The 27693-nt window shown below is 38.6% G+C and overlaps 1 protein-coding gene across 11 annotated transcripts in view; it reads right to left on the bottom strand.

Annotated features, from left to right (window-relative positions):
- Positions 1–492: 492 nt before the first annotated feature.
- The window catches only part of LOC6594557 (glutamate-gated chloride channel), a 41678-nt gene continuing 14477 nt past the window's right edge, over positions 493–27693 (bottom strand). The window contains exons 2-13 of one of the 11 annotated variants that reach the window (XM_026994458.1): positions 16705–16842; positions 15879–15991; positions 15496–15563; positions 10202–10271; positions 9417–9653; positions 9204–9338; positions 5917–6069; positions 5447–5626; positions 4110–4216; positions 2631–2755; positions 1511–1615; positions 493–1227 (exon numbers count right to left, since the gene is read on the bottom strand). In XM_026994458.1, coding sequence (XP_026850259.1) covers positions 1218–1227; positions 1511–1615; positions 2631–2755; positions 4110–4216; positions 5447–5626; positions 5917–6069; positions 9204–9338; positions 9417–9653; positions 10202–10271; positions 15496–15563; positions 15879–15991; positions 16705–16766 — 1365 coding nt within the window. In that variant the 5' untranslated portion in view covers positions 16767–16842 and the 3' untranslated portion in view covers positions 493–1217. Of the gene's footprint in view, positions 1628–2630; positions 2756–4109; positions 4217–4588; positions 5627–5916; positions 6070–9203; positions 9339–9416; positions 9654–10201; positions 10272–13481; positions 13550–15495; positions 15564–15878; positions 15992–16704; positions 16843–27693 lie in introns of those variants that run through there. The other 10 variants (XM_026994455.1, XM_026994459.1, XM_026994462.1 and 7 more) reach the window with 10 other exon arrangements.

Genomic DNA, 27693 nt, shown 5'->3' with positions numbered 1-27693 from the left:
TATTGGCAAAGAACTCTCTCTATATGGTAGTGGTGGCTCTATATATCGATTCGATATTCGATTACGTATTTGTATTGTCTGTTTTTTAATTGGTTTTAGTTGTTATATATTCTTGTATTAGTAACTCTACTTAAGGAAAAAGGGGAAATAAACTATATCTAAAAAGGGGAGCCAGCTGCTTGGGACCCACAATACATAAGGGAAATGTAATAAAAGTCTAATTTTTAAATCAAATAAGAATTCGGGACTACGAGTATTCCCTTTAAAATTGCTTTTTTTTAATATTCAATATATTGTAAAACTACTTAAACAAATGCTCAAAACTCGAAAGCAGGCTTTTAAAGTATAATTCTAGGAATTCTAGGAAAAACGGATGCAAAAAATACCCACCATTTTTTACCATATCTGTTTTTTTAGCTCTTTAATAAATAAACATACTTCTTGGTTTTTTAGGTTTTTGTTTCTTTTCTGAGTGTGTGCTTTGCAGAGGATTTTCTTCCTACGATTGTTTTATTCGATAGCTTCTTTTCGATGAATGAACATATAATTGATTGGAATTTTTTTACCTAGAGTTTTTGTTCGCTTGGCTTCCGCCGTTTCGGGTTTATCGACTAAACTTAGTAAATATCTACACAATGCTCTTTATACAATTCGAATTTTGTTTTTAAACTAGAGATTTTTGGTTGTTTTTTTTCGCTTAAAACTTATTCGTATTCATATTCATATTCATTCGTATGTACAAAAGATGGTCGTTGGTGTACGACCTCAGGATCCTTGGATTAACGGATTTAGGGCTAAACTTAAGAAATTTCGTTTTAAGTACAAATCAATTGTGTGTAATTTTTTTGTTTTTTTTGTTAAATTTAAATTTAATTTTAATTTTTTTTTTAATTGATTTTCAACTAGTCTAACTCAAAACAATTGTTGTTTCAGGGTGTGTGTGTCGTGTTGTGTTTGTGTTTTTTTGGTTTTTGTTTTATATAATTATTAATAACATTAACTACTATGCAGTCACACTTTTGGATCATCAATTGAGCTTAAGAATTAACTTTATAATTTTTTCCATCATCCTCAATCGAATTATCATTTAAATCTTTAATGGAAGTGCCTCGAAGCCTTGCCTATAACTCTGATTCTGTCTCTGTTCTTTGCGGGGGCATGCCCCTCGTTCTCTCTCTCTGTCTCACGTTTGGATTCTACATAGCCGTGGGCGGTCCTTAGAAGGTCCTTTTTCATTTGAAGTTTGTTCACAACAAATCAGTTTGGAAAACACAAAACGCAACACAAAAAGAGCATGACAAATGAATCCAAATGGGAACCAAAAGTTAGTTTGTGGAAAGAATGGAAAAAGAATTGAAAGAATAGGTTAGTACATCACATTTTTCATGTGTTTTTCGGTTACATTTTGCTGTTTGGTATTTTTTTTTTTGCTGTTTCGTTTTTGGTAAGTTTTTTTTGTAATCGTATCAAGTAATTAAATTTAAATTTAAGTATTGGCAACGGCATTTACTCATCCTCCTCCTCCCTGAAGAGATAGGTGCTCCAGTAGACCAGGTTGAAGAGGGCAAAGACCAGCGGGAAGGTGATCCGGGATATAACATCGATTCTCTTCGATCTAGAACATTGTCTTTGGATAAATATTCAACAAGTACGAAGAAAATATATATTAATTGATCATCTAAAGATTGGCTTTTTGATTTGATTTGTGATTACTTTTTTTTCGGTTTTTCAGTTTTATTTTTTTCTTTTTGGTTTTTTTTTGGTTTTTTTTTTTGTTTCCGAATTGTTTCAGTTTCAAATTTTCATTTCTCATTTCAAAATTTGTGTCTTTTGGCAAAATAATTTGTTTGTTTTAAAAATGTTTGTGTGTGAGGCGGCGGCGGCGAGGTGGGGCGCGTGTGACGTGCTGGAAAATCATAAGTGCAAGGGGTTTGGGTGAGCGGCGGGGGTGGTGGTATCTACAGAGGGCGGGAGCGGGGGTTCTCGGGGGCGGGATGGAAACGGGGGGTTGTATCTACAACACAACATTCGATTGATTGATTTTCAAAACAAACAAATCACACTCAAGAAATTATTTCAAAAGTCACAAAAGCAATAAAATGTTCACTTTTTAAGAAATTAAAAATTTACAAATATATATTTTTTTTTTAATTTTTGTACATTTTTTTTTTTAAATTTAAAACTTTTCTTTTTTTTACTTCACTTTTTTTTTTCTTCTTCAAAATTTTGGCAACAAAAATGATCAGCGAGCAAAAGAACTCAAGTTGTTGTTTAACAAACGGCAAGCAAGCGGCAGATTTTTCGGGTGTTTTTTTCACAGGAGTAGTCGGAATCAATGAGAGAGACTGTATTGAGAGATTGTTGTTGTTTTTGTTTTGGTTTTGGTTTTTGTTTGATGTGATAGCAAAAAAGTCAACAAGAGTTAGTGAAAAGAGAATATAATAGAGAATAGTAGTAGTACACATGTTCACAACATCAAAAAGTAAATCCATCAACTACTATATGCACAACACACAGATAGAACTAAAGTATATTTCAAGAGATCTACTAGGCACCCCGCCACTGCCTACCGCCCGGCCGGTTGTCAGCGGCAGGGGGTAGGGGGCGGCGATGCCATGTATCTCAGTTACCTTGTGGGGAATTTCGATAGCCAGGTCTTGCAGCAATTGGGTCGCTTGGGTGCCTGCATATGCACCTCGCACTGGAGACGCTTCTCGAGGGCCAGCGGATCGCCGGGATGGCGCACTAGCGGTTTCTGTTGGCCGCCACCGCGTTGAAATTGCGATGCCGTTTGACATGAAACAAATGAGGGGTTCGATGGTGGTTCGATGGTGGTTCGATGGGTTTTTTTTTGGTTGGTTCGAGCAGGTTTGTTGTTCAGTGGGTGGTGGTGGTGGTGGTGGTGGTGTTTCAGGGGGCGGGGTGGTGTTGAATGCATTCGCATTGGCATGTGCGTAAATTTTATTTAATTTTCGATTTAATTTTCATTGCAATTTTTCCAATTCAATTCCCGGTCGAGTGGTGGTTTTGCGATGATTCGGTGCAAGGTTTTTGCATATATATTTTGTTTGGTTTTTGTTGTTTATTTGTGGTGTGGTGGTACACGTTTGAAAACAGTTTTGGTTGTTGGTTTTTCGGGTGGTAATAAAGAAAGAGGCAAATATAAAAGGAAATAGTTGTTTTAATAGTTTTATCATAGCAATTTGTTTCGTTTTAGCCAATTCGACGTTTCGATGTTTGTTGTTTCGAAAAGGAAAAACAAATGATGGCAATTACTGGTTGGAGGGGGGCTTGCTATTAGACCCCCAATTGGGGATTGGGTACAAACAGTTCATCTAATGAGAAATTAAATATCTATCTTCCAGGTTGGTTCCTAGCAATCCTAAATCTTTAAAAACGGACTCGGACGGATGTTACTCCTCTTAAAGCAACAGATTTGCGAGTTTTCTGCTATTTTCCTAGGATTCTTGTTACTTTTCGGTGTTTCCTAGTATTTTTCTGGTAATTTCTGGTATAGTTTGTTTCTAGTATTTTCTGGTATATGTCTAGTATTTGTGTATGTATATATTATATTTATTTCCTGTTTTTTTTTAGTATTTTCTGTTAATTTGATAGTATTTCTGGTATTTTTCTAGTATTTTCTGGTTTCTTCAGAGATGTTCTGGTATTTTTTATTTTTATTTTATATTTTCTGGTATTTTCCCAGTATTCTCTGTAACTTTACTTTTATTTTCTGACATTTCTTAACATTTTATGGTATGGTTTTCTTTGATTCCTTCAAAGATCTTCTGCTATTCGTCTAGTAATTTTCTATATTTCTTCTGTATATTTTCTGGTATTTTTTTTTGGTATTTTCTTTCAATTTGATAGTATTTTCTGGTATTCTATTGTATTTCTTTCCTAAAGCTTAAATTTTATAGTTTTTTAATTTTTCTTCTATTTTCTGCTATTTTTCTAGTATTTTATGATATTTTTTGTGCAAGGCTGCAAGCTTATATTTTCTTTTAGTTTCTGGTAGTTTCCAGTTCTAGTTCTAGCTTTTCCCCTCCCCCCCTACTCTAAAGAAAAAGAATCGAGATAAAGAGGATAGTATATCAAGAGGTAAGTACCATTGCGAACGTTGCATTGCTATCTGTATCGAGCAGATCTGAAGCGGCGTCCAGAGAGGCCTGCTCCAGATCTCGGCGCTTCTTTTTCATATTCTCCTTATGCATGTCTGCGGCCCGATCCGTATATACCATATCGTAGGATATATAATGTTGCATGTGGTGATGAATAGATGTTTACAAGAATTTATATGTTCCACAAAAAGAATGTCGAGTTGTTTTCGATGGTGTTTTTTTTTACATTTTACAGTTTTAGATGCATTGTAATACACACACACACACACACGCACAGTAAGAACACAGTTATACAGTTAAACAGCAATAGTGAAAGAGACAGAGACAGACAGAAAGAGAAAAACAGAGAGAGATAGTCACACAATACAGAAAAATACACGTTTAAACGATTCGAAACAAGTTTTCATCAAAGAAATTTGAAAAAATTAATTAAAATTAAATTTTATTTTTATTTTTTTTTTTTTACCACACACATCATTGTTTATAGTTAATACAAAAAGTATTTGGTTTTTATTTACAAGCATTTTTTTTGTTTTATTTTTTTGTGATACAACATCGAAGAACCGAACAGAAAGCAAAATTCATCGGGTTGTGTTTTTTTTTCAAACGCGTTTTTTCGTGGGATTTTTGCAGAAGTTTTTGTGTGTGGATGGTGGATCATAGGGTATATGGGGTATATTGTATAGGGATTGATGGTTGATGTATGGATGGATGGATGGTTTTTGGGAGCGGAATGAAAGTAAGAGAGTAAAACAGAAAACTTGGATTAGTATAGATTCACACGTAGAACATCATTGTAGTTGTTGTTAGATATCAAAAAGATGAAAATTAAGTAAACAAAAAAATATTACACATATCGAAAGTTCTACGACTAAACATTTTTTGTTCAGATATAAGGCTATATATATATAGACACATATGTAGGGGCGGGTTGGGGGCTTCGGCTCAGATTCGGCTCCTGCCCTGGTTGTGTGTGGAAGGAAAAGTGTGTGAGTTTTGTGTGAGAGTCAGTTCAAGCGCCCCAGAGTTGTGTTCATTCTTCAGGTCACAGGGTTCTGTGTTTTCTTCAGGTCAATCGATAGACAGATAGGTTGGTTGTGTTACTGGTTCTTGTATGTACACTTAACGGCAGAGACATATACATACATACGAATATTATACGTATATGTTTTATGGGTAGTAGTAGTAGTAGTATTGGTAGTATTATTTCACTCGAGTTACAATAAAAAGCAACAGTCAAAAATAGTAGTATAAAAAAAGGAAAAAACACCATCGATTAATTAACATTTATAAGGTTGTTAAGAAGCATATCAAATCTCAATTACTAGATTTATTCGAACCTGAACGGGATGCATAGTTCACTAAGGCAAACTCAAGCAATGCCCCGAACACGAAGGTCAAACAGACGCCGGTCCACACATCAATCGCCTTCGTATAGGATACTGGTGGCAGTGATGCATTTATGCCCGATGTTTGTGTTGCCATGGTCAATAGAGTGGTGACACCTGTGTGACAGATTCAAAGGATATGATTAGATATTCGATTAAATTAGAGATAATTTTGTAGATCAGAGAGAGAAAGAGAACATCGAACATCAAACAGTTACAATAAAACATGTTGGAAGTATACGGGAAGTGTTTCTTCGGCTTCGGCTTCGGCTTCGTATTGGATGTTGCCTCGAACATGTTTGATCGCTTAGGATCTCAGGATCGAACCGTTCTCAATGCTGGTTCGCTGTTGCAGACACATGTGTCTAGTGGTGTTGTTGTTGTTGTTGTTTTTGTGGAGTACTCACCCAATGACACACGCGCTGGCACTGCGCCTTGATCCAGCCAAAATGATACCCATGATACAATGACCAACATACAGCATGGTATATAAATTTGTATTAAGTAATATGAGAATTCTCGCTTGAATAGTAGATCGACTTTGAGGCAACTGTATTCACCTATGAGTATACAAGGTATATAAAACTGTGTCAAACTCAAAATCTAATTGGGAGGGAAATGTCTTTACGTCTTCGTAGTATTTTTCGTATTTTTTGTTTCACATATAGTACACACAGACAGATAGATAGTTTATTTAGTGATATCCAATATATTTTACAATAATTAGAGATTTTAAAAGAGAGAGAGAGAGTAGAGTGGAGTGGAGAGGAAACATAAAAATGGTGTATTTGCTTTTCAAAAAATTTTGCCCAAAAACAAAAAATAAAACATTTATTAGAGAAGAAGAATTTTGATTTGTTTTGTCTGTACAGAAAATGGTCGGGGTGGGGGAGGTAAAAGAAAATGCATTGGCAGAGGGGGAAAACGGGAGGGTGTATATACAGAAAACAAAAACAGAAAAGCTGGTAGGAGACACACAGAGAGTGGAAAATTATAAAATCAAATGAAAAATTGCATCATAGGCAAAAAGTATTTCAACAGCAAAATTTCAATTTTCTGTCTACATATTTTTTTCTTGTTTTCTTTGCACAACAAAAATCTTAACGGAAATGAAGTTTTTGACGTTCGATGCTCGAATTTCCATTTTCCCTACACTTCCGGCCACGCCCGCCCAGGACGGCCCACTGACAATGCCCGCCCCTTTGTTGTATGCTTCATTTCCGTTAATTTGTTGGCAAATGCGTTCCATACTCTTCAAGACAAAGGTGTTTTATTATTTGAAAACATTCTCATATTTTTCCCATGAATTTTTTTTTTTTTTGGGAATTTTTCATTGTTGTTCGTCGTTTAAGTTCATTTGATTTTCTCTCTGTGTATGGTATCTGTGTGTTCCCTTTATCGTATTTTTTTTTTTGTATGCGTTTGCTGGGCAGCGTGTGCGGTTCTGGTTCTGGTTCTGGATTTCTGGAACAAATATATATCGTTGCACACATCCTGGCACACATTTTGCACTGCGCTGTGGCTTTTGGCTTTGGTTCTGTTTCTGTTCTGCCTTTGGTTTTGGTTTCGATTTCGATTTCGGTTCTTTTGGGCTGGCCGGGCTGGACTCTTTCATCAATCAAACCAAGCAACCGCGCCGCCTCTATCTGATTGCACCTTAACCACGAGCTCTCACACATTTCTCACTCCGCAAAAAACGCTCATAGAAGATATAGAATTAATAAACTTTATGTGAGCAACTAGGTTTCAACACGAGAGAATGACAGACAGAGAGAGATAGAGAGCAAACAACACTACTGCAACATCTATGTTGATAAATGTACGAGTATATAGTATATGTATGTATATCTTATATCTTAGAGAATACATTTTTTTTTTCAGCTTAAAATGAGGGAGAAAATGAGTTAAATACAGGCTCATGCTAACACAATGAAGGGGACAGTTTTAATTGGGTTTGTACTAGAGCCCTGCATGATCACACAATAGTCGAATATACTCGGAACCCCTCACACCCTCGTCGCCTTTAGAGAAAACGAAAAAAAACCACAAATGCACATTTCCTTATCTGCAAGATCAGCGCCGGCAGAATTGCCTTATAAATTGCAGCAACACTTTTTCATAGTCTCTTTCCACCGTCACCTTCGCCTTTAAAGTATTGTGTTTATTTGTGTGTAGCCCCGTAAAGTATCACATTTGTTTGTATTTTGCGCAGCGGCAGATCAGCGTCGGCAGAATTGCGATGCATAAACGAATGCAAGGCAGAGCCGCGCCATGAAGTATGATATTTGTTTCGATATGTTCGCCTTTCGAGACATGAGCGAATATGCAAGGGTTTGCAAGGCAGAGGCAGAGGCTTTTTTTATTTTGCGCAGCAGCAGATCAGCGTCGGCAGAATCCAATGCAAAAACAATTGCAGGGCAGAGGCTGAGGCTGAGGAATAGCCGCGCCATAAAGCGTGATATTTGGTCCCACAGTAGCCCCATAAAGTAGGCTTATGCCTTTCGAGACGTGAAAGAACATGCAGGTGCTTGGCCAGGCGGTGATTAGCCCCAACAAGTATGATATTTTTCTGTGTGTGTTAAATGAGAACTTTTCCCTCGTTCATTAAGATAATTTCTGTCCCTAGTGCTCATATATTTTTAAGCAATGTTACAGACCTGCAAACGAATTTTAGTTGATTTAAATCACTTTTAAACCCTGATTTAAAAACAACTGGAGCTCATGCAGGGCACTCTAGTATGTACCTTTGAAATAACTATGTATTTAGGGTTGGGAAATGATGGGGCTGGGGGGATGGGGGGTGGCACTGATTGCGTATGAATTTCTAAAGGAACTTCCTCTAAATGCTACTCTAACGGTTGAGGCGTTTAAGGTGCAGCTTTTCCTTAAATAAATACCGAAAATACTTGGGTAAACAAATGCAAATGAATCCATCCTCTGCTTGTATTTGCACCTTATGCCAATATGCGCTGACTGAGGCACACAAACAGTAGTTTTACCCAGAACTTGTACGAAAAAGAATCTTTTTGAATTCGATTCGTTGTTTGCATTCACCTACACATAATCATCGTCATCATCATCGTCTTCGTTGGGGAATCATCTTCGATGTCTCTTTGTGCAAAGTTTAAACAACGTTGCACACAATTTCCTCGATTAATTTACTTTCCTTACGGCTTTTGTCGTACATTTTTCCTTCTTACATTACTTCTTCCGTTACTCTCCGTGCTCTTTTGCCCTCCTGGCCTCCTGCCCTCCTGCTTCCTGAATAGTTGCAAACATTTACGGGGGGAAAAAGCGCGCGCATGTGCTCATAAAAAACAGCAAGGTAAAAATTGGTATCTGTGTTCCTGAAAGTGTATCTAAATGCGACTACCACGACTTGGGGGGCAAGTGTGTGTGTGTGTGGGTCGTAAAAGCTTGCTGCTTATGAGCTTCGATTCGGGATTCTCGACAGCAGAACGATATGGAAATGTGTGCTATGAAGTGGTTATGAGGCTGTTTATAATACATTTACTGAAAAGGTTAAATGGCATGCAGCAACAACGAAAAACAAGCTACGCAAAAGATAGTTAGATACATAGATACATAGGCGAGTAGAGTAGCGTAGAGGTAGAGGTAGAGGTAGAGTAGAAGTAGAGACCAAGAAAACGCTGTTTCGAAGGAGCGAACAGGAGGAGGAGGAACAGAAACGTACCCGTGTTGGTTTTACTGTTACAGTAATCAGTCAAAAACTTCTCCAAAGTGAAGCGAGGTAGGTGTAAATTCTTAACGACCTGCACAGGATCACCCTCCTTCCAAAGGAACACCAAATCATTTGTGGTCCAGCCATCTGTTGGATTGGGTGTATGGAATGTTTGGTGTTAGTTGTTAGTTGGCCCGTTGGATACTGTATCGTTTCAACACTTACAACTGGCCATTCTCAATGAACATATTTGTCTATCCAATGGATATAGTTTGAGATTCATTGGACAAGCCAATGTCAGCGAGATACGTATACTGTACAGAACTGAACCGTTGGGAAAAATGCGTATATACACATTGGGCATGATTATGTTGTGAAAATGTCCCTCCTTCTCGTTTGAGAAGAAAAGATCCGGCATCCAGACTCGGTTCGCCTCCGTCAGTGTGAGGTATTTGAGCCGACCTTTTGAGAAAGATCGGATACAAACAAACGAAAAATAGGTTAAGACTCTAGATTACACATTGCAGATTAAAGATTAAAAAAAAGATAAAGAATTTAGCTCATTTTTTCATTTTTGAATAGCCTCTAGTATTATCTTGTATTTTTCTACGGTTTTTTTCCTAAATTTGTGTGGTATTTTCCAGTATTTCATATTTCTATTTTTTATCTAGTATTTTTCAATATTAGTATTTATCTTTTTCTAATATTTTAGGGTATTTTTATATTGTTTTCTGGTATTTTTCTAATTCTTTTTTTTTCTAGAATTTGCGGTATTAAAAGCACTGTCTGGTATTTCTACGGTTCTGATAGAGTTTACAGTAATTTTTTAATTTTTTTATTTGTAATATATGTATTAGTATTTTTTTTTGTTTTTATAGTAAAGGGCTTTCCTTTTTTCTGGTATTTTTCTACTATTTTATGGTATATTTGTTCTGTTCAAGCATTTTTCGGTATTTTCTAGTATTTTCCGGTATTTTCTAGTATTTTATAGTATTTTTCGCAACACTTACCCTGAATATCGTCGAACTTCAGACGCTCATCCGTCCATTGCTCTCGGAATGTTAACTGCACACTGTACTCCTGCAGGGCGAACGATAATCGAAGGCGGTGGGGGTTGGGGACGCGTCGAAGAAAAACTCTCATTAGTAAAGGAAATAAAACAGGGGCAATTTTCGGTTCAATTCAATTTTCAACTACAATGCAAATTTCAATGGGAATTTTCTTTGTGTGTTTTCGAGAGGAGGAGTTTTTCAATTTCATTTTCATTTAATTTAACTTGATTGGGGGGTTTTCTTTAAGCAAAAAATGGTTTTTCTTTCTTTATTTCTTTTTTTTTTTGTTGGAATATGAAAAAGGCGAGAGCAAGGCATTGGCGAAATTTTTTGGGGGGTTTTTTTTTTGGTTGTCATGTATATTAGTTATATAGCATATATATTCCTCAGCTTTTTTTGTTTCATGTCTGATGTCTAGTAAATATTTCATAATGCAACAAAATGCAGGGCATGCAACGTGTTGCACAGGCAAAAGGCAGGCAAAAACAACAAGCATTAAGAGGAGGTGGCAAGCGGCGTGAAAAAGGACAAAAGCAAAGGCATCTTAAAACTAAGTAGATTCATAGACATTTATATATCTAAAACATTCCTTAAAAAAGATATAAAAAAATGAATTTTTGTATTTTTTTTTGCTTAAAATCTAACTTAAAATTGAACGTTTCATGCGGTACATCTTTCCTAAGGAATAACTGGAATTATTCATGCCAAAAAGTGATGAAAAATACACCACACATCAAAGGATGGAGGAACATTTAGAACACAAAAATTGGGGGACTCTGAAACAGAAAACGATTATGGAAAACCCTAATGAGAGCCTATTACCACTTCTGTCGTAAAACTAACCAAAATTGTATTCCCTTTTCGATTGGGAAAAGTGTATACAAAAAATGAATAATTATTGGGGACACTTTTCTGTATTTCTTTGCTTTTTTGCGGTCCACTTTCTGGCATCACAAACCTATTTTTGAATTGAAATGAAAACCGAAACAGAAGGAAAATGAAACTGAATGAGAGCGTCGGGTATTTCTTGTGGGTTTCAAAGGTGGTTTAAGGTGAATGGCGGTGGCTGTATCTGTGGTTTTTGGTGGCTGGTTGGTTTTTTCTCACTTAAATTTAGGCTTAAACTATAGCTAAGACTTAGACGTAGGTTTTAGTTGTACTTTCGCTGGTATAGCTTGCATTTGAGAGGCCAGGTGACATCGGCTTGTGGCGTTTTGGCGGTGATTTGGAAGAGAGAGAGAGAGAGAGAGAGAGGCACGAAAGCGCTTAAGCGGGAGAGCCTCTGATTCGAGAGAAACGCAATAAAGACAAACCATAAATATTTTCTGTACAATAAAAGAGAGATACATATACACGACCAGTAGTTTATACAATAATTATATAGTTTACAATTAAATGTACAGATATTCCATATTGGATGACACCTTATATCCACGGATACACACACATTGACACGCACAGCGAAAGGTGAGAGAAATTAAGCGGCTTTTGGGGTTGTGTGTGTTGTAGTTTTGTGGTTGTGTAGCTGTGTAGCTGTAGCTGTGCTCGATCCTTTTCGGAGGCGGACTCACCATTTTGTAATCATCAATCTTCGATATGGATCGCAGGAACATGTTCACCTTCACCATTGTGGCCAAATTAGCTACAAGAATCCATCATCATCAATCATCATCGATCATCCCACATCCGACCTGAACTTAGTTGGAACCTTAATCGTACTTACTAACTAACTTTCGAGTCTTACAAACTGCATACATATCTATTTATAAATATATATTTTTTTTTTTCATGTGTGTGCGCGAAATGTTATGGAAAATCAAAGGAAAACCAAACAGAAATGAAACTAATCAAGAAAATCAAAATTGAATTGAATTTTAAACCCAAAAAATAGTCGTTTTCGAATGGGGAAAAATGTCTGCATGGATCTCATTTTGAAAAATGAAATATTCTCTATGTTATACGTATGTTGTTGTATTTTTTGTTTTCTTTCTGGTTTTTGCTGAATTTTTAGTTGCTTGCTAATTGGATTTTTAGTTGTAGCTTCTATATTTATTTTTTATTTATGGTATGAAATAGTGTATGGTTTTTCATGGCATTTTCAATTACGGTACTGATTTTTAGAGAGGGTGAAAACCAAAACAAAAAACCAAGGAAAAACTATTTTCCATTGGATTACTTTTTTGAGTGGTGAAGTGGGGTACGGGGGGTGGGGGAACGACACACACATACACATAAGCACACACATCGACAAAAACAAGAACACACATTTTCACGTTTTCATTTTCAATGTTCCACTAAATATTTTGTACATACGAATAGCAGCATGAAAATTATAAATAAATTTACGTAAATTTGAAAATTTGTTGGCAACGGTATTTTTCAAAATTGAATCCTCCAAAAAGGCACATCAGTAGGTCGCATTTTTAAATGATTAATTAAATTCGGTTACGATTGATTAATTCAATATTAATTTATTAATAAAAATTTAAGAATACGATTTTTAATAGATTTTTTTTTACAGATAGATAGAGACAGAGAGAGAGAGAGCTGTAGAAAGTAGTTTTTAATCTAGGGATAAGTTTAAGTTTTCTTGTTAAAAATTAAAAGAGATAGCAATAGACAGACAGAGAGAGATAGAGAGAGAGAGAGAGAGATAGAGACAGCTAGTGAGTGACAGAAGGAGATAGCGAGAGATGTGTACAGGAAAGAGATCCAAAAAGACATTTTGTTTTGTTTTTGTTATTTTTTACATGTTTTTTGTTTTGTTTTTTTATTTTTATAATGAAGAAAAGAAGGAAATACTAATTCAATTACCAATGCAAACGGAAGAAAAACTTTCTAATTTGTAAAAATGCAAATGGAAAACAAAAACAAATGCCAGAGAATTTTGCTAAAAAACTTTCGGAAAAAAAAACTAAAGGCGAAAATTGTACAAAATGGAAATAAATCATCATCAATGGACGATAAATCATTTAATCACATCGATAGTCAAACATAGTTCTTTTAATATGTATTATAAATAGATAAAGAATTTAATATTTATATGTATTTTAGAATATTATTATTTTTCTGTGGTGTTCCTAAGAGAGAAATAGAGCGGAATACAAGAACAACAACAACAGCCCTAGCACGCGTCACACGAAGAGAAGGATGGGAGTAGAACAGAATGTCAAAGAGGGTCCTAAGATTTGCAAATAGTTGTTGTTGGAGGATTACACACGGCGTGGGGGGCACTTACCATAGTCACATCATCGATTTTCGATATACTTCGTACGAATATGTTGACGCGCACAACGGCGGGACCATCTGGAGGGTAGACGATACATATGGACAATACGTTTTTGTTTTTTTTTTTTAATTTATAAACAACAACTGCTGCTCCGCAAGAAAAATCACTTAAAAAATGAACCGAAAAGAAACGAGGCCTCTGCCCCCGAAAAGCAGGCAATAATTTCTGTAGATTCTTTATGGGCGGCCCACAAAAGCAGGCAATGCTGTTTGTATATTTTTTATGAGCGGCCTCCCAAAAGCAAGCAACACTTTTACTTAGGCGGCCGGCCCTTGAAACTTGAATAGAGTTTTATTTTTTGTGGAAATACAAGAAAATTAGTGTTGGAAAAATATCTGGTGTTGGAAAACACAAGAAAAAGAAATGAAAAATATATAAAAATACTAGCCCGCGCTAATAGTCCCAATGGAGAACCAAAAACCATCGAGTCGCGTGCCGCCTCTCTGTTGGCCAAGAAGAAAAAGGCCATGGAGCTCGTTACGGAGCAGCTGGGCCCGATTTGCTTGTCTTTTCTTTTGGTGCTTTGTTTTTCTCTCTTACATTCTAAAGATACAAAGAAATTAAAGCTATTTTTGCTGCTGTTTTAGGCTAAGTTAAGCTAATACTAGAATTGCTTTTGTTTTGCTTTGTCTATGGCGGTGGCGGTGGTTTGTGACCTTCGAGGGGGATGGTGTGGTTGGTGATGTTGGTGTGGTGTTTATGTTTGTGAAAATGAACAAAAATACAAATGGAAATTCAGTGTGTTGCTAATTGATATGCCTTAATAGTTTTATTATTAATCGAACTTTAAGGGTAGATATAAATGTGTATTATACTCGGCTATGGATATTTGTCATATTTATTTGTGTGTGAGAGCGTTGGTGTGTGTGCTAGTTTTGCAAATATTTATGATGCTTTTACATTATTAATGATGTCATTGGATGTCATTGCTATTGCTGCTGCTGCTGCTGCTGTGGCAAAAGTCAATACAAAATGAACTGGAAAATGGAAATCAAAAAAATTTAATCATAATTAAATTAACGGCAAAAAACATGAACTCTGGCAACGATTCGTAATTCGCGGGGGGGAATCGTTGGGCGTAATCGATTTTAAATGTTCAATAAATTGTATTAATGGAAAAAACACGTACATATGCAAAAAAGGTGAGCGGGGTAGAGGACAACATTTTAATTGAAAGTAGCCAGCAATAGAAGACCCCCTCCAAAAGTAGGCAGCACTTTTTGCAAAAACTTATTTATGATGCGACCCCTCCAAAAGTAGGCAACGTTTTGTGAAAAGACTTCTTGATGTTCGGACCCCTTCCAAAAGTAGGCAACGATATATGCAAACTCCTTTATGTTGAGGCCTCTGAAAAGCAGGCAACACTTTTGTTTGCGGTGTGTTAGTGTCTTTTATATCAAGCTTCCTAAAAGTATGGTACATCTTATTATTCGTTTTCTGATGAGCCGAAAAATGGGCTATAATTGGTCTTTTTTGTTTGTTTATCAGCCCGCCCGCCAATAGTTTCATGTAGCTTGAACTCAGAAAGAAACGCATGAACAAAACAAACAAACAAACGATTGACTGCTGCTGGCGGGACTCTAGAGCACCCAGTAGCACAACGGGAACGTAAAGGATAACGTACATACAGGGCAAAGTACAGTAAGACTTGTACAAAAAACTGCCACCAAAAAAACAGTGGCTAAAATCAAACGCAATGTGTGATGTGGACATATTGGATATAGCGCAAAAAGAAAACTTGGTGTGTGTGTGTGTGGGTGTTTTTGGGTGTGTTTGTGTGAGGCAAGAGCAGTTCTAGATGAGATGTGGCAGAGATAAATATAGAGACAGAGACACAGATGGAGATAGAGCTTAGAGGAGGTGTGGGGTGGGGGATTTTTGTCGAATCTCTAACCAATTTTCAAATTCTGTACGGCTTCGTTCATTCTTTCTGGGTTGTTCTCCGTGCATGAGAGGGACTTACCATTTTGATATCACTAATCGTCATAATACTTCGAACGAATAGATTGATTCTGACTATGGCGGGACCATCTGGCATAAAGTTTGGGTTTAAATTGTGAGTTTATCGACAACATTTTGCAAAATTAGTGAATTTATAACTTAACTAAGCTCCGACAACTGAACGGGCATACTAGACTAATTTAGTTACTTAGATTATCGCTAGAATTTCGTTTCGATTCGATTTCGATATCGATTTCGTTTTTGATTTGTTGTAAGTCTAACACTAAATATCATAGGTTTTTTGAGAGCACTTGAAACGGAAAAGGAAACGCTTTTAAAAAAAGAAAAACAAAAACACAAAACTCCAAATTAAGGGTAGCGGTGCTATGTTAGGGGTATTCTCACCTGTGCCATTGATTCCGGATGGTCGTATACGGGCGTCGTATTTGCCTGCACCTAAAATTTGATCTAAGACTTTTTTCTCCTTTTCTCGGAAATTTATTTTGGCATTATTTGCTCTGAAATCAGGATATGGGGATAACGTACGAACGGTATAATTTGATCAGCAAATTGGTTCTTGAATTTTATGTTGAATATTTTTGGAAAGAAAAGCTTCATACAGCATTTATTATTATTATTTTTTTTTTTGTTATGTACAAATCAGTGGCGGAATCAGAGAGAGATAGAGTATTATACACTGTCGCACTTATCAGAAGAAGAAACCAAAGTCACATAGATGGATGCGTATTTTCTGCTGACTCTGGCCTCGACTTGAGCGTAAATAATTCCAAAATTTATGCTCCGACAAAAATATTACACGAAGATTTAATTACATTTTAATGAGAGTGTTTGTGTGTCTTTGTGTCTGTGTGTGTCTGTGTAAAGTGGATGAAGAGGCATAAACTACACGACTACTTCAGCCCTCAAGTGGAGGGGCATTAACCGATTTTCAACGAGTATTTACGGGCCTGGCTCTGCTTCTGTTTGGGCCCAAAAAATTAATGAGAATTGTATGCAAATTACATTTTTGGAAATCCACTTTCCCGGGGACCCAAGTGCTGTCGTACAACAGAGCCACGCGAATGCCAGATAAAGGCCGAAGTAGTGCTACGCAAATTATTAAAGCGGTGGAAAAAAAATCCGATGAAGAAGCGTTTACTATTTGCAGCTACTGTATGAGAGTGTATCTGTGTGGAGGGAGGATGGTGAGCGGGGGCTCTACTGTACTTACAGTGAAGCACTGCAGAGGCTGGCAAAGTAGAAAATCGCCCAGAAATAGTGTCCACTGCCCATGGCTAGGCCTCGGTGTGTCCCTCCTACTGCTGCTGGTGCTGCTGTGTGTGCTCCTCCGCCTCCTGGTGTGTGGCCTCTGAAATGCAAGACGGCGAGAGAAATATTAACTAATTTGATAATGATATCGATACGCCCCACAGCCTGCCGGGGCCTGTGGCACTTGTGTGAGGCGTGTGACATTAAATTGGAAATCAAATTTAGACCAATTAACATGCCATTTTGGCCAATCTGTGCCCTGGCATCACCTGAAATGCAATTCAATCTATGCAACAACGTTCGTGTGTATCCTTCCACACTCTCTCTATCTCTATCTCTGTCTCTGTCTCCGTCTCCGTCTCTGTCTCCGTCTCTATCTGTGGCTCTGTCTCCATCTGTGGCTGTGTCTCCAGGCCGTGTGTGTGTGTGTGTGTGTGTGTGTGGCTATAAATTCAATTAATACTGGCGCTTGATTCTCCAAATTGAAAATTGAAAACGTTTTGCCACACCAATAATGAAGCTTTAATCTGTTTCGGTAGACAGCCATAGAGCGGAGGGCCTTCATTAAGGCTTCGGGAAAAATTCTGGCCAGGCCCGAGATGCTCTAATCATTGGGGATTAAGACTCGAACGTTTGGGGATTCATAAATGTGTGTGGAGAAAGTTGGAAAGTTTAAACGATCAACAACAAAAGTTAGGGAAGCCAGGGAAGTTTGCATAAATATTTCTGGGTTTTGGGGACTGGCCTGCACTCTCCATTCGTTATGCCCTTCTTTGATACCCTTTCGAGGCATACCCCAACCACACTCGCAGACATTCATTGCTCTTCGTTTCATTTGTGCAACAATCATTTTGGTTTGGGGGCATTTAAAACAATGCTCCACACAATGACTGGCAATATACCCGGCTGCTATCTGCCTGCCGACCAAAAGAGAGCCAAGCCTGAATACCGAATACCGAATGGCAAATGGAAAATGGAAAATGTGGAAATGCTGAATGCTAGGATAGTGAGGATGTGCTGGGTGCGTCTGTGTGCGTATATTGGAATCGAATTAATCCTTTTATAAGCATTTTTCTCTTCACTCCAGTGGCCGTTGGGATCCTGCTGCTGCTGCTGCTGTTGCATGGGCGATAAGTGCGTGCGGCTGCCACGCCCATTTCTGACGCACATTCAGAGAGAGAGAGAGAGAGAGAGAGAGAGAGAGACAGACAGGCAGAACGAATGAACGAACGAACGAACATCTGCCGTGGCCATGACCGAGTGGAGTGCCATTATAGTTGTTGCAGGCGGCTCCTGTGGCCAGCAGCAGTCGGCAGGCGGCAGGCGGCAGGCTGTAGGGTCTCCATGCAAATAATCAATTTGTTGAAAGGGGCATGCAGCGCACACACACACAATGGGCATCAGAATGGAATATGGAATGGCAACAGGCTGCAAACAGTAGGCTGTGGCTGCGGCTGGGACTGGATTGGGGCTGGGGTTGGGGGTGGGGGTGGGGCTGGCGCTGGGCATTCGATTCGTTTCGTGCTGTGTTAATTTGCTGCTGCTGTGACTGCAATTTTCAACCCATAAATACACGGACACCCACTGGCTGTAGTTTTGTGGCCATAGCTGCAGATACAGATACACCACAGAAGAAAGGCCAGAAAAAGAAGGCCACACCGTAACACCATCTCTGTGTGGGGGGTGGGGGAGGGAGTTTGGTGTTGGGTGTTGGGGCAAAAGCAAAGCAAGTAATGCTCTTTGTCATTGGAGATTGTAAACAAATTGATTTTGGCATTGCAACAAAATGTGTGAAGAAAACTATGGAGCGACGGCTTAGGTTCTTGGGGGAGGGAGTTGTGTAGAACAAGGGCTCTAGTCTAGGAAACAACGATCTTTATTGAGTCTGATCGAGCCGGGTTCAATCAAAGATCATTGCCGACATGTTCATTCGTGTCTTAAAAGGCATGAAATAGTTATGGCAATTTATATTAGTTTCTATTTCGGCTGATCTGCTAAGCAAATATCATATTTAATGGGGCCACTGTAGAATTAATTATTTTTGAAACAAACAGCATACTTTATGGGGCGACTGTTCTCTGCCTTGCATGTTTTTTCATAGAGAGAGAGAGACAAACAATTGTTTTTGCTATTTACATTGTGATTCTGCCGATCTGTTGCGGTTATTCCTTAGCCTCTACCTTGCAAACCCTTGCCTGTTGGTTCATGTCTCGAAAGGCGAACAAATACAAACAAATATCACATTTATGGCGCAGCCCCTGCCTTGCATGCTCGTTCAAGTCTCGAAAGCCGAACAATTGTTTTTGCATTGCAATTCTGGCGACGCTGATCTGCCGCTGCGCAAAATACAAATAAATGTGATAACTTATTCCGCTTCTGTTCCTCAGCCTCTGCCTTTCATTCGTTTTTGCATCGCAATTCTGCTGCCGCTGCGCAAAATACAAACAAATGTGATACTTTATGGGCCTACACACACAAATAAACACAATACTTTATGGCGCAGCTACTCCGCTGCCTGGTAAGCATCGAAAGGCGAAGGTGACGGTGGAAAGAGACTATGAAAAAGTGTTGCTGCAATTGACATTGCAATTCTGCCGGCGCGCCGCGGTGCTGATCTTGCCGATAAGGAAATGTGCGTTTGGATGATATTTTCAAGCAGAAGGTTCTGCCTTCTTTAATCTGTGTTCTTTATTGCTAACTCGCTCTCTCGATAGACAATGATACTCGGGTGTCTGTTAGTGTGTCATTTCAGGGTGGTTCGAACCTACTCAAGCCGATCTTTGGACTGCAGCAAAAATACGAATAAAACTTGATTCCTCAGCAGAATAAATCGCCTTTATGGTGTATTTGTATCCCAATCAAAATCATAAGCCCCAGCGGGGGTGGTACAAAGAGAGTATAATAAGCAGAAGAAAAAAGAAACAACGAGACCCAACGATTGCACTGCAAGAGAGGAGGACATGGACCCTAGGAGGTCCCTTATTTTTTGTTGTGTTTGTTGTTTGTGTGTTTTTGGCCCGCTGTCAAAGAAAGTTAACAATGCGAATGCGACTGCCAAATGTCCCACATTTGCAGCTTGCCAAAGCAGTTGGCGCCAAAAGCTCCAACCGCCCCCACCCCCGTCCCCCTCTATCACCCTGTGTGTGGTGTAAATGGGTTTACTTTTATTTCATTTGTTTGTGCGTGAGAGTGTGGTGTCGTCGACACACTTTTTGGCCCCCGCACAGAAAAAACAACAACAACAACAACAACGACAACAGGAATTCTGTTAGTCAGCCGCTGGTTTTGAGCCGCCTTGGTTTTTGGCCCCTGTTGTTGCCACAAGTTGAATGAACGGAATGGCAAAACTGTGGCACGAAACGATTTAAAGATTGATTATGGGGCCTGGACTACCATAATTGAAACAAATAAAAGTTAAGTCTCAGTGGAACATGTCGAAACCTTTTTCCGATTTATACCCAAATTTTCATGAAATTCCAAGATTTATTCCAAAGGATTCAGCATCCACTTGGAGCAGCAATCTATCAGATTTATTTCGCATTTATTCATATATATTTTTGTTATACCAAAATCCCCAACGAACATAAGTTCCTTCAATCACAATTTTGAAAAGATTATTCCAGAGGGGATTCCATTCATTTTTTTTGGGCTGGGCTTAAGGGGCCTTATCCCCTTGCAACATAATTTCTTTCAGTGTTCCCACAATCACACACACGCACACCCACTACACACACACACACATACACTTGTGTACATGTACATATGTACATATGTATTTTTTTTTGCGTTTTTATGCCAGGGCGCTCAGCGGCGCTTGTAGCTCGTTATGTTGATTGGATTTTGTGCCGAACGCCCGCACAGAACGCAGAAAGTAGTCCACACACAGATACACACGCACACTATTAAGGCACTTGCGAATAAAGTCAAGTGTTATACGAGTGTGTGTCTGTGTGCGTGCCATAAAGCTCTGGGATTCAGTTTTTGTTGTTGCTGTTGCTGTTGATGTTGCTGCCGCTGTTGCTTGTTGTTTTATTCCTTCCCCCTCCCCCTCCCCCAACCCCCCCTTCGTTTTTATGGGTTGTACTATGCAAAAAAATAAAGAATTTTACACTCTCGTTTTTCGCAATATGATTTTTTTCTCTCTTTCTCTCTTTCTCTCTCTGTGTGTGCTCGCTCTCTCTTTGGTTTTTATTTTCTTTGCTAAATTGTAAGTAAGTGGGCTTAGTAGCATTTTGCGTTTAGGACCTCTTTCTCTGTGTGTGTGTGTGTGTGTGTGTGTGTGTGTGTCTGTGTGCTAGGATTTGCATAAAGCTCTCACCTCGCCTCCTCTCTCCGGTGTGGCAAGGCGGAGGAGACCAGACTTTTGACTTGACTTTAACAGAGCGAGAGAGAGAGAGAAAGATTTCCTCAGATAAACATTGAATTCAGTTCAAGCCGGAAAAGACCACAATGGCCACCGCCACCGCCGTCGCCGTCGCCGTCGCCGCTGATGACATTTCGGGGAAAAGTTAAAATTGGAAAAAGAAAAGCGTACTGACAGCCAAGCAATACCCAGCAAGAGAACTGAAGCAAAGGTGTGTATGCAAAAGGTCAAAGTGCGTTTGCATAGCAGCGAGAGATATAAAGAGCAAGAGAGAGAGTGGGAGAGAGAGGTGTTCTAAGAGTTTTACCAGAGATACATTCCAGAGATGGAATGACGGGAGGGGAAATTTCATTTCAATTATATTTAAGATTTTAGAAATTTAATTTAATCATTTAATTAAATTTTAAATTCTTTGGTTCTAAATATTTGTGTTTTTTTGAGTAACTTTTAAAATTTGAAGGGAGTGCAGACTCAGTTCTTAGCTATTGCATACACTTCGGGGCATCTAAAGCCGTTCAAAAACCCATCCAAGTGCATGTTAAATGCTTATAGAACCTAATATCTGTAGAAACGCAGCAAAAAACGCTGCAAAAAACGCTGCAAAAAACGCTCGTAAAACACGTCTTAGTGCTTAGTGCTTTTTCATCAAAACCTTTGATGCTCAGTCCCTAACAAGAGCATCCAAAACCACTTCAAAACCATTCCTAGAGCATCTTATATGCTTCTAAAACCTAACAGATTGAATAGCGCTGCAAAAAACGCTGCAACAACGATGCGAAAACGCTAAAAAAAACGCTTGTAAAACGTGTCTTGGTGCTTCTACAACCTTCGAGGCTGAGTCTCTAACAAGAGCATCCAAAACCTTTCAAAATCATTCCTAGAGCATCCTCAATGCTTTTAAAACATAATACATATACCCTACAATGCTTATAAAACCTTTATTAAAGAATTGATAATAGAACTTTTGTTCCTCTGGAAATTTTAATTGAAAAAATCCTAAGAAACATTCTTTAACTTTTCCAAACCTTTTCAAACTCTTCCAATCTTCTTTAGAGCATCCACAATGCTGCCTAAACCTGTTACCCTCTTTTCCCCACCCCCTTCTTGTTTACTTTCCATTGACATTTTCGCAACAAGAAACTTTTTTTGCACATCTCGCAAATGTCAGAGCTTGAACTTTTCCCGTCTCTCAAAGGCTGCGCCTGACAGGAGACTAGAGCCACCAAAAGGTCACGGCTTGCTTGCGTCCAATACACTCTATCCTGCCTCCCTCTCCCTCTCCCACTCCCAGCCTACCTCCCTTCCTCCCTTCCTCCCTCCCTGCTCCCATGCTCACATAATTAATTGAAATGTCAATACATTGTTTGTACTGGCAAAAATATTAATGAAAGCCAGCCGAAGGAGCATCTCTGGCGGAGTGTGTGTGGGTGCTCTCTGCCTTCTATTTTTAGCCCCAAAGAGGAGGGGGGAATCATCTATCAAAAGGGTGGCGCGTATGGGAAGGGAAATCTGAACTTTAACTGGAAATTAACTTGCATGAAAATTGGTTGCTTCTACGAGGGGGGGAAGTTGGGATGGGGGGATGGGGGATGGGATTTATGGCTAACGTTAACAAATTGTACCTCTGGCCCCGTCCAGAATGGGTCAATAAACGAAATAGTAGACCCCCCGAAGGCGATAAAAATGATAGACCACTGGCATGGCAGGGCACAGAGAGAAGAGTGGGGGCTAAGGGGGCGGTGTACGAGTGGGCGTGGCAGTAGTCCATGGCATACACGCGATAAGCGCGCGATTAGAAGTCGTCCACCGTTTGATTCCCTTTTAAAAATGCACACGCACGCAGCCCCCCAGCACACAGATACTAAACACACAGATACAGATACAGATACAGTTACACTCTTTTTTCGCATACACATAAATCACATATTCACATGCGCTGCTTTGCGGCCATTTAATGGCTGTCAAGATAAGCTTTCAGGGCTTTCGCATGTGCCGCGTGCCCCGTGCCTCCCTCTCTCTCTTTCGCCCTCTTTGGTATCTGTATCTGTGCTTCTGTTTGCATCTGCTGTCTGCTGTTTGTTGCCTGTGTGTTTGTGTGTTTGTGTGGCTGCCACAGTAAATAATTGCCTAAAAATGGTGCAAACGCTAAGCCGCGCCAGCCGTCCGCCTGTCAAAGTGCATTTTACTGTTGGTTCGGCATTCCGCTAGCAGTAAGTGTGGCATGCCCCCTCAGCCCCGCCCCCTCCACAAAAAGTTGCATGTCACTCTGGCAAATTGGTTAAAAATATATTTAAGCTTTTGCAGAATAGAGACAGAATAGAGCCAGAAAAGATAGTTTATTTTAACGATTTAAAATTGAGATGGAAATTAGTGAATGATCATTTTTTATTTTTTTTATTACAAGTAATTTTTAAGGTTTTTAAGTAGCAAAAGAAAAATAATAGTTCAATTAATTTTATATTTTTGATTAAAAATATATAATTTACAAATATTAAAGGTTTTAACCGCGAATTTAACAAAACTCAAATATAAAAAACAAATATTGAAAAAAATATCAATTTAATTTTTTTAAATTTAAATAATATATTATATAAAAATATGGAACTAATTTTCGATTTTTAATTTTAACTTTAAATAAAAAAACAAGAGATTTAAAACTAATTGAATTGATTTTAAATTTTTAAGTAAAAAACAGGGACTTATGAAATACCAATAATAATTAAATTCAAATATAAAAAACAAATATCGAAAAAAATTGTATTTTAATTAATTTTGGGCTTATATTAAAAATATATTACACAAAAATATGGAACTAATTTTCGATTTTCCATTTCAGCTTTAAATAAAAAAAAATTTAAAAAAAACGAGACTTAAAAAAATAAAAACTTACACAATTATAAAAAAAGGAAGAGATACAAAAACATAATTCAACTATTTTTCTACTGGAAAATCCGTGTTTCCTTATCAAATATTTGATCAGATATAGTAGAGTGGTTTTCCTTCGTAATTTCCGAGGGACTGTAGGCATTTTCCATCGAGGAGGATGCTTCGAAAATCCAAGAAAACCCCACAATGAAATTCTGACTTTTTCCCACTTGGAAAACTTGTATCTTTCTTGTACTTTTCCCCACCGCAAAACTTCTTTAGTTTCGGCACATTTTCATGTGTGTATGTGTGTCGTACATATGAAAGCTCTTTCTCCTAATCCTCCTCCTCCGCCTCCTCCTGCTGCTCCGCTTTCTCCTCCTCTGTAATCATTGATCATCTTTTTGGTTGGAAGAAACTTTTGCTCCTCCTTCTCGCTGGTCTTTCAATTAATTCTGTGGGATGTTGGATGTTGGATGTTGGTTGGTGTAATCGGGTAGGAGTTGGCCGATGGAATGGAAACATTTCAATTAAGTGGAACTCCTGGAAGATTGAAGGCTCCACTGGGAGAGAGGAGCCTGCCACACAAAAACTTTTACATCAAATATCCCCGAAGGAATGAGCATGGAAATGGGAGGATGATTTCGCTCAAGTTTCCTTCAAGTTTCAAGTGCCCCCTCCCCACCCCCCCATAGCCGAAAAATAGTTGGCATTGCGCATTCACTCGAGTGTCCTGGGGTAGTATCCTTCTGGTGTATCTGCTGGGATATCCAGCGGATGGATGGATGGAAAGTGCTTGGCCAAATGGCCAAATCGTTAACCGAAAGCCGAGACTCCTCACTCACTCAAGGATTTTATGTCCTGCTTGCCTCGGCGAGGAGAATTCTCGGTTTCATTGTCAATTGACACTTTTTGTGTTGCTGCTTCTTGGGTGTCGTGTCGCCACCGATTTGGGCTGCAACTTGATTGCATTTTCACAGACGGAAAAGTGGGGGCTTGGGGGTTGGGGGGAAACTGAAACTGAAACTGTTTGCTTTTTATGGCTGCCTGCCTGGCCCTCGACTGGTTATTGCTTTCTCGTTGTTTTACTGCACGGAAAGTTTTATTCTTTTTCCTCCAGCGCTTGTTGCAACATTAACTGTGTTGCAAATTGAAAGCAAAGCGCAGCGGTTGTGGCAACAGAGTGAGATTTATGTGGCCGCCACTTTTGCTAATTAATTGCCGGAGGAAATGAATATCAACTTGAATGTATTTAGTGTTTGATTAATGATTAATTGATGCCCCTGACCGCCCCACCCCCCCCCCCCCCCCCCCCCCCCCAGGATGCTCTTTCACCTGCACAAAAGAAACAGGAAGGAAAGTAGCGCTTTCACCTGCACAAAAAAAGGAAGAAAAAACAGGCAACAGGAGAAGGAGAAGCACCTGCAAAAAAGCGAGTGAAAACGTTGACAGTTTTTTTTTGTAGCTTCATTAATCATTCAAGTGGATCCTTGCCCCCCCCTTGCCGCCCAATCCAGAGTCCACAATCCCATCACTCGGACGTACGTCCGTTCTGTTATTAATTACAGAAATGGCATAAACCTCCGCTCTACAAACATTCAAGTCAATTAAATAAGTGAAAAATAAATAAGCCAGCGACAGAGAGAGAGAGAGAGACGAAGAGAGAGGAAAATCTCCCATGGGGTGTGGGCGGTCGGCGGGAAATGCCATTAAATGCGAATGAAATTCAGATGCGGAGTGAAAGCTCATTTAAATTCATTTAACAAATATTCGAATTATATCGCGCAAAAATAATCCACAAATTTTAATGCCCGATACGTGCCACAATTCTCTCTCTTTCTGTCTTGTTGATAGAAATTTTAATTGAAATGCACACACGCACACACGCAAAATACTTGTTGTATAGAAATATCAGTTTTATTCACTGATTTCTCTTTTTCTTTAGCAGTTTTTTAGTAATTTATTTGAGTGTATTGCTTTTGGCTATCGCTAAAACTGTACAACACTCTAAGACCCTTTAGAGCCTGTTTAGTGCTTCTAAAACCTTATTTAAAGCTGCTAAAAGAGTGCTTCGAAAACTGTTTCTCAGAAAATTTTCCTTCCGAAGACCTTTCTTAGTCAATCTCAAACTATTAATGCAATCAGTGCTTCTAAAACTTTACAATAGAGTAAAATCATTCTAAAACCTTTTTTCTAAGATAATTATCTTAGAATGCTTTTAAAACCCTTTTAAATTAATGCTTCTAAAACTGTATCATGATCATTAGGGATCTTCTCAAATCCTTCTCAGAAAACAATGATTCTAAAACTGTTTTGGATTCCTTTAAAATACCTCTAAAGCCTTTATTAACAAAATAATGCTTCTAAAACTGTTTTGCGCTCAGTTACGATCCTTCTTAAACCTTTCCTAGAAAACAATACTTCTAAAACTGATTTGGATTATGAAACCTTGAAACAATGCTTCTAAAACTGTTTCACGATCAGTTACGATCCTTCTAAAAACTTTATTAGAAAACAATGCTTCTAAAACGGTTATGTGATCATTTACGATCTTTCTTAAGACTTCCCCAGAAAACAATTCCCTTAAAACTGTCTTTGATTCATTTAAAATACCCATAAAATTTTTCCCAGAAAACAATACTTTTAAAACTGTTTTGTAATCATTTACGATCCTTTTTAAGCTTACAAGCTTTTTAAGAAAACAATGCTTCTCAAACTTTTTTGGATTCATTAAAAATACCTCTAAAACCTTTCCAAGTATACAAAACTTCTAAAATTTGATCATGATCAGTTACGATCCTTCTACAAGCTGTCCAAGAAAAGAAAGCTTGTCAAACTATTTTAGAATACTTCTAAAATCTTTCCAAGAAAACAATGCTTCTAAAAATGTTTTGGAATATTCTGTGAGAGAAATTAAAATGCTGCTAAAACATATAAATATTTTGTTTCACTAGTAAAATGCTTCTAAAAGCTGTTAGCTTTCCCCTCTACCCTCTCCCTCGTCATCTCCCTCTCGCCAACAGAGATATTTCTCTTTTGCACTTTAAAAAATTTTGTTATATCAAATTTTTGAAACAAACACGGTCCAAACTGATGCCAAAAAGAGTGTAACCGAAACTCTAGCCAAAAAGTTTGTGAAGAGAAGAGAGCAAGGGCGAACAAGGGGGAGTGGCGGGGGCAGGGGGCCGGGGGCCGGGGGTAGTGGGAGTTTCCTGCGCTGCCTTTTGTCCGCTCTTGGCCATAACCAGAAAATGACAAAAGCCATGTCAACAGCATGTTCAAGAGGGTTCCAGAGACCAGAATGGACACACGAAGAGGGAGAGAGGGAGAGAGGGTTACAACGGGATGGGGTTTCGAGTTCCAGTTAAGACAATGCCCCATGTGTCTCTGTGTGTCCTTATCCGTGTTGCTTGTGGCCAGGGAAGTCTTACTGGACCGCTCCCCCCCGCAGACCACTCTTTCTCGGCTCTGTTGGCCCTTCTCCAATTTTTGGTTACTTCTTCCGTGTGCAAAGCCCCAAAACAATGGACACGATAATTTATTCATATTTTATGCCACACACACACTATCTTGCCCCTGCCCTGCCGTTGCATGAATGAATTTTTAAATAATCATAAATTTCTAAATTTACACAAGAGACGCACAGGAGACACACAGGAAAGCGACACTGAAGACACATGGCCCTTGGGGCAAGATAAGCCACACACACACACACGCACGCAC

This window comes from Drosophila persimilis, unplaced genomic scaffold (genome assembly GCF_003286085.1).
Source record: "Drosophila persimilis strain 14011-0111.01,24,50 unplaced genomic scaffold, DperRS2 tig00003933-arrow-pilon, whole genome shotgun sequence".
NCBI classification, from domain to species: Eukaryota; Metazoa; Arthropoda; class Insecta; order Diptera; family Drosophilidae; genus Drosophila; species Drosophila persimilis.
Note: the sequence above shows the minus strand (reverse complement) of the source record. Positions and strands in the feature narration are given on the sequence as shown.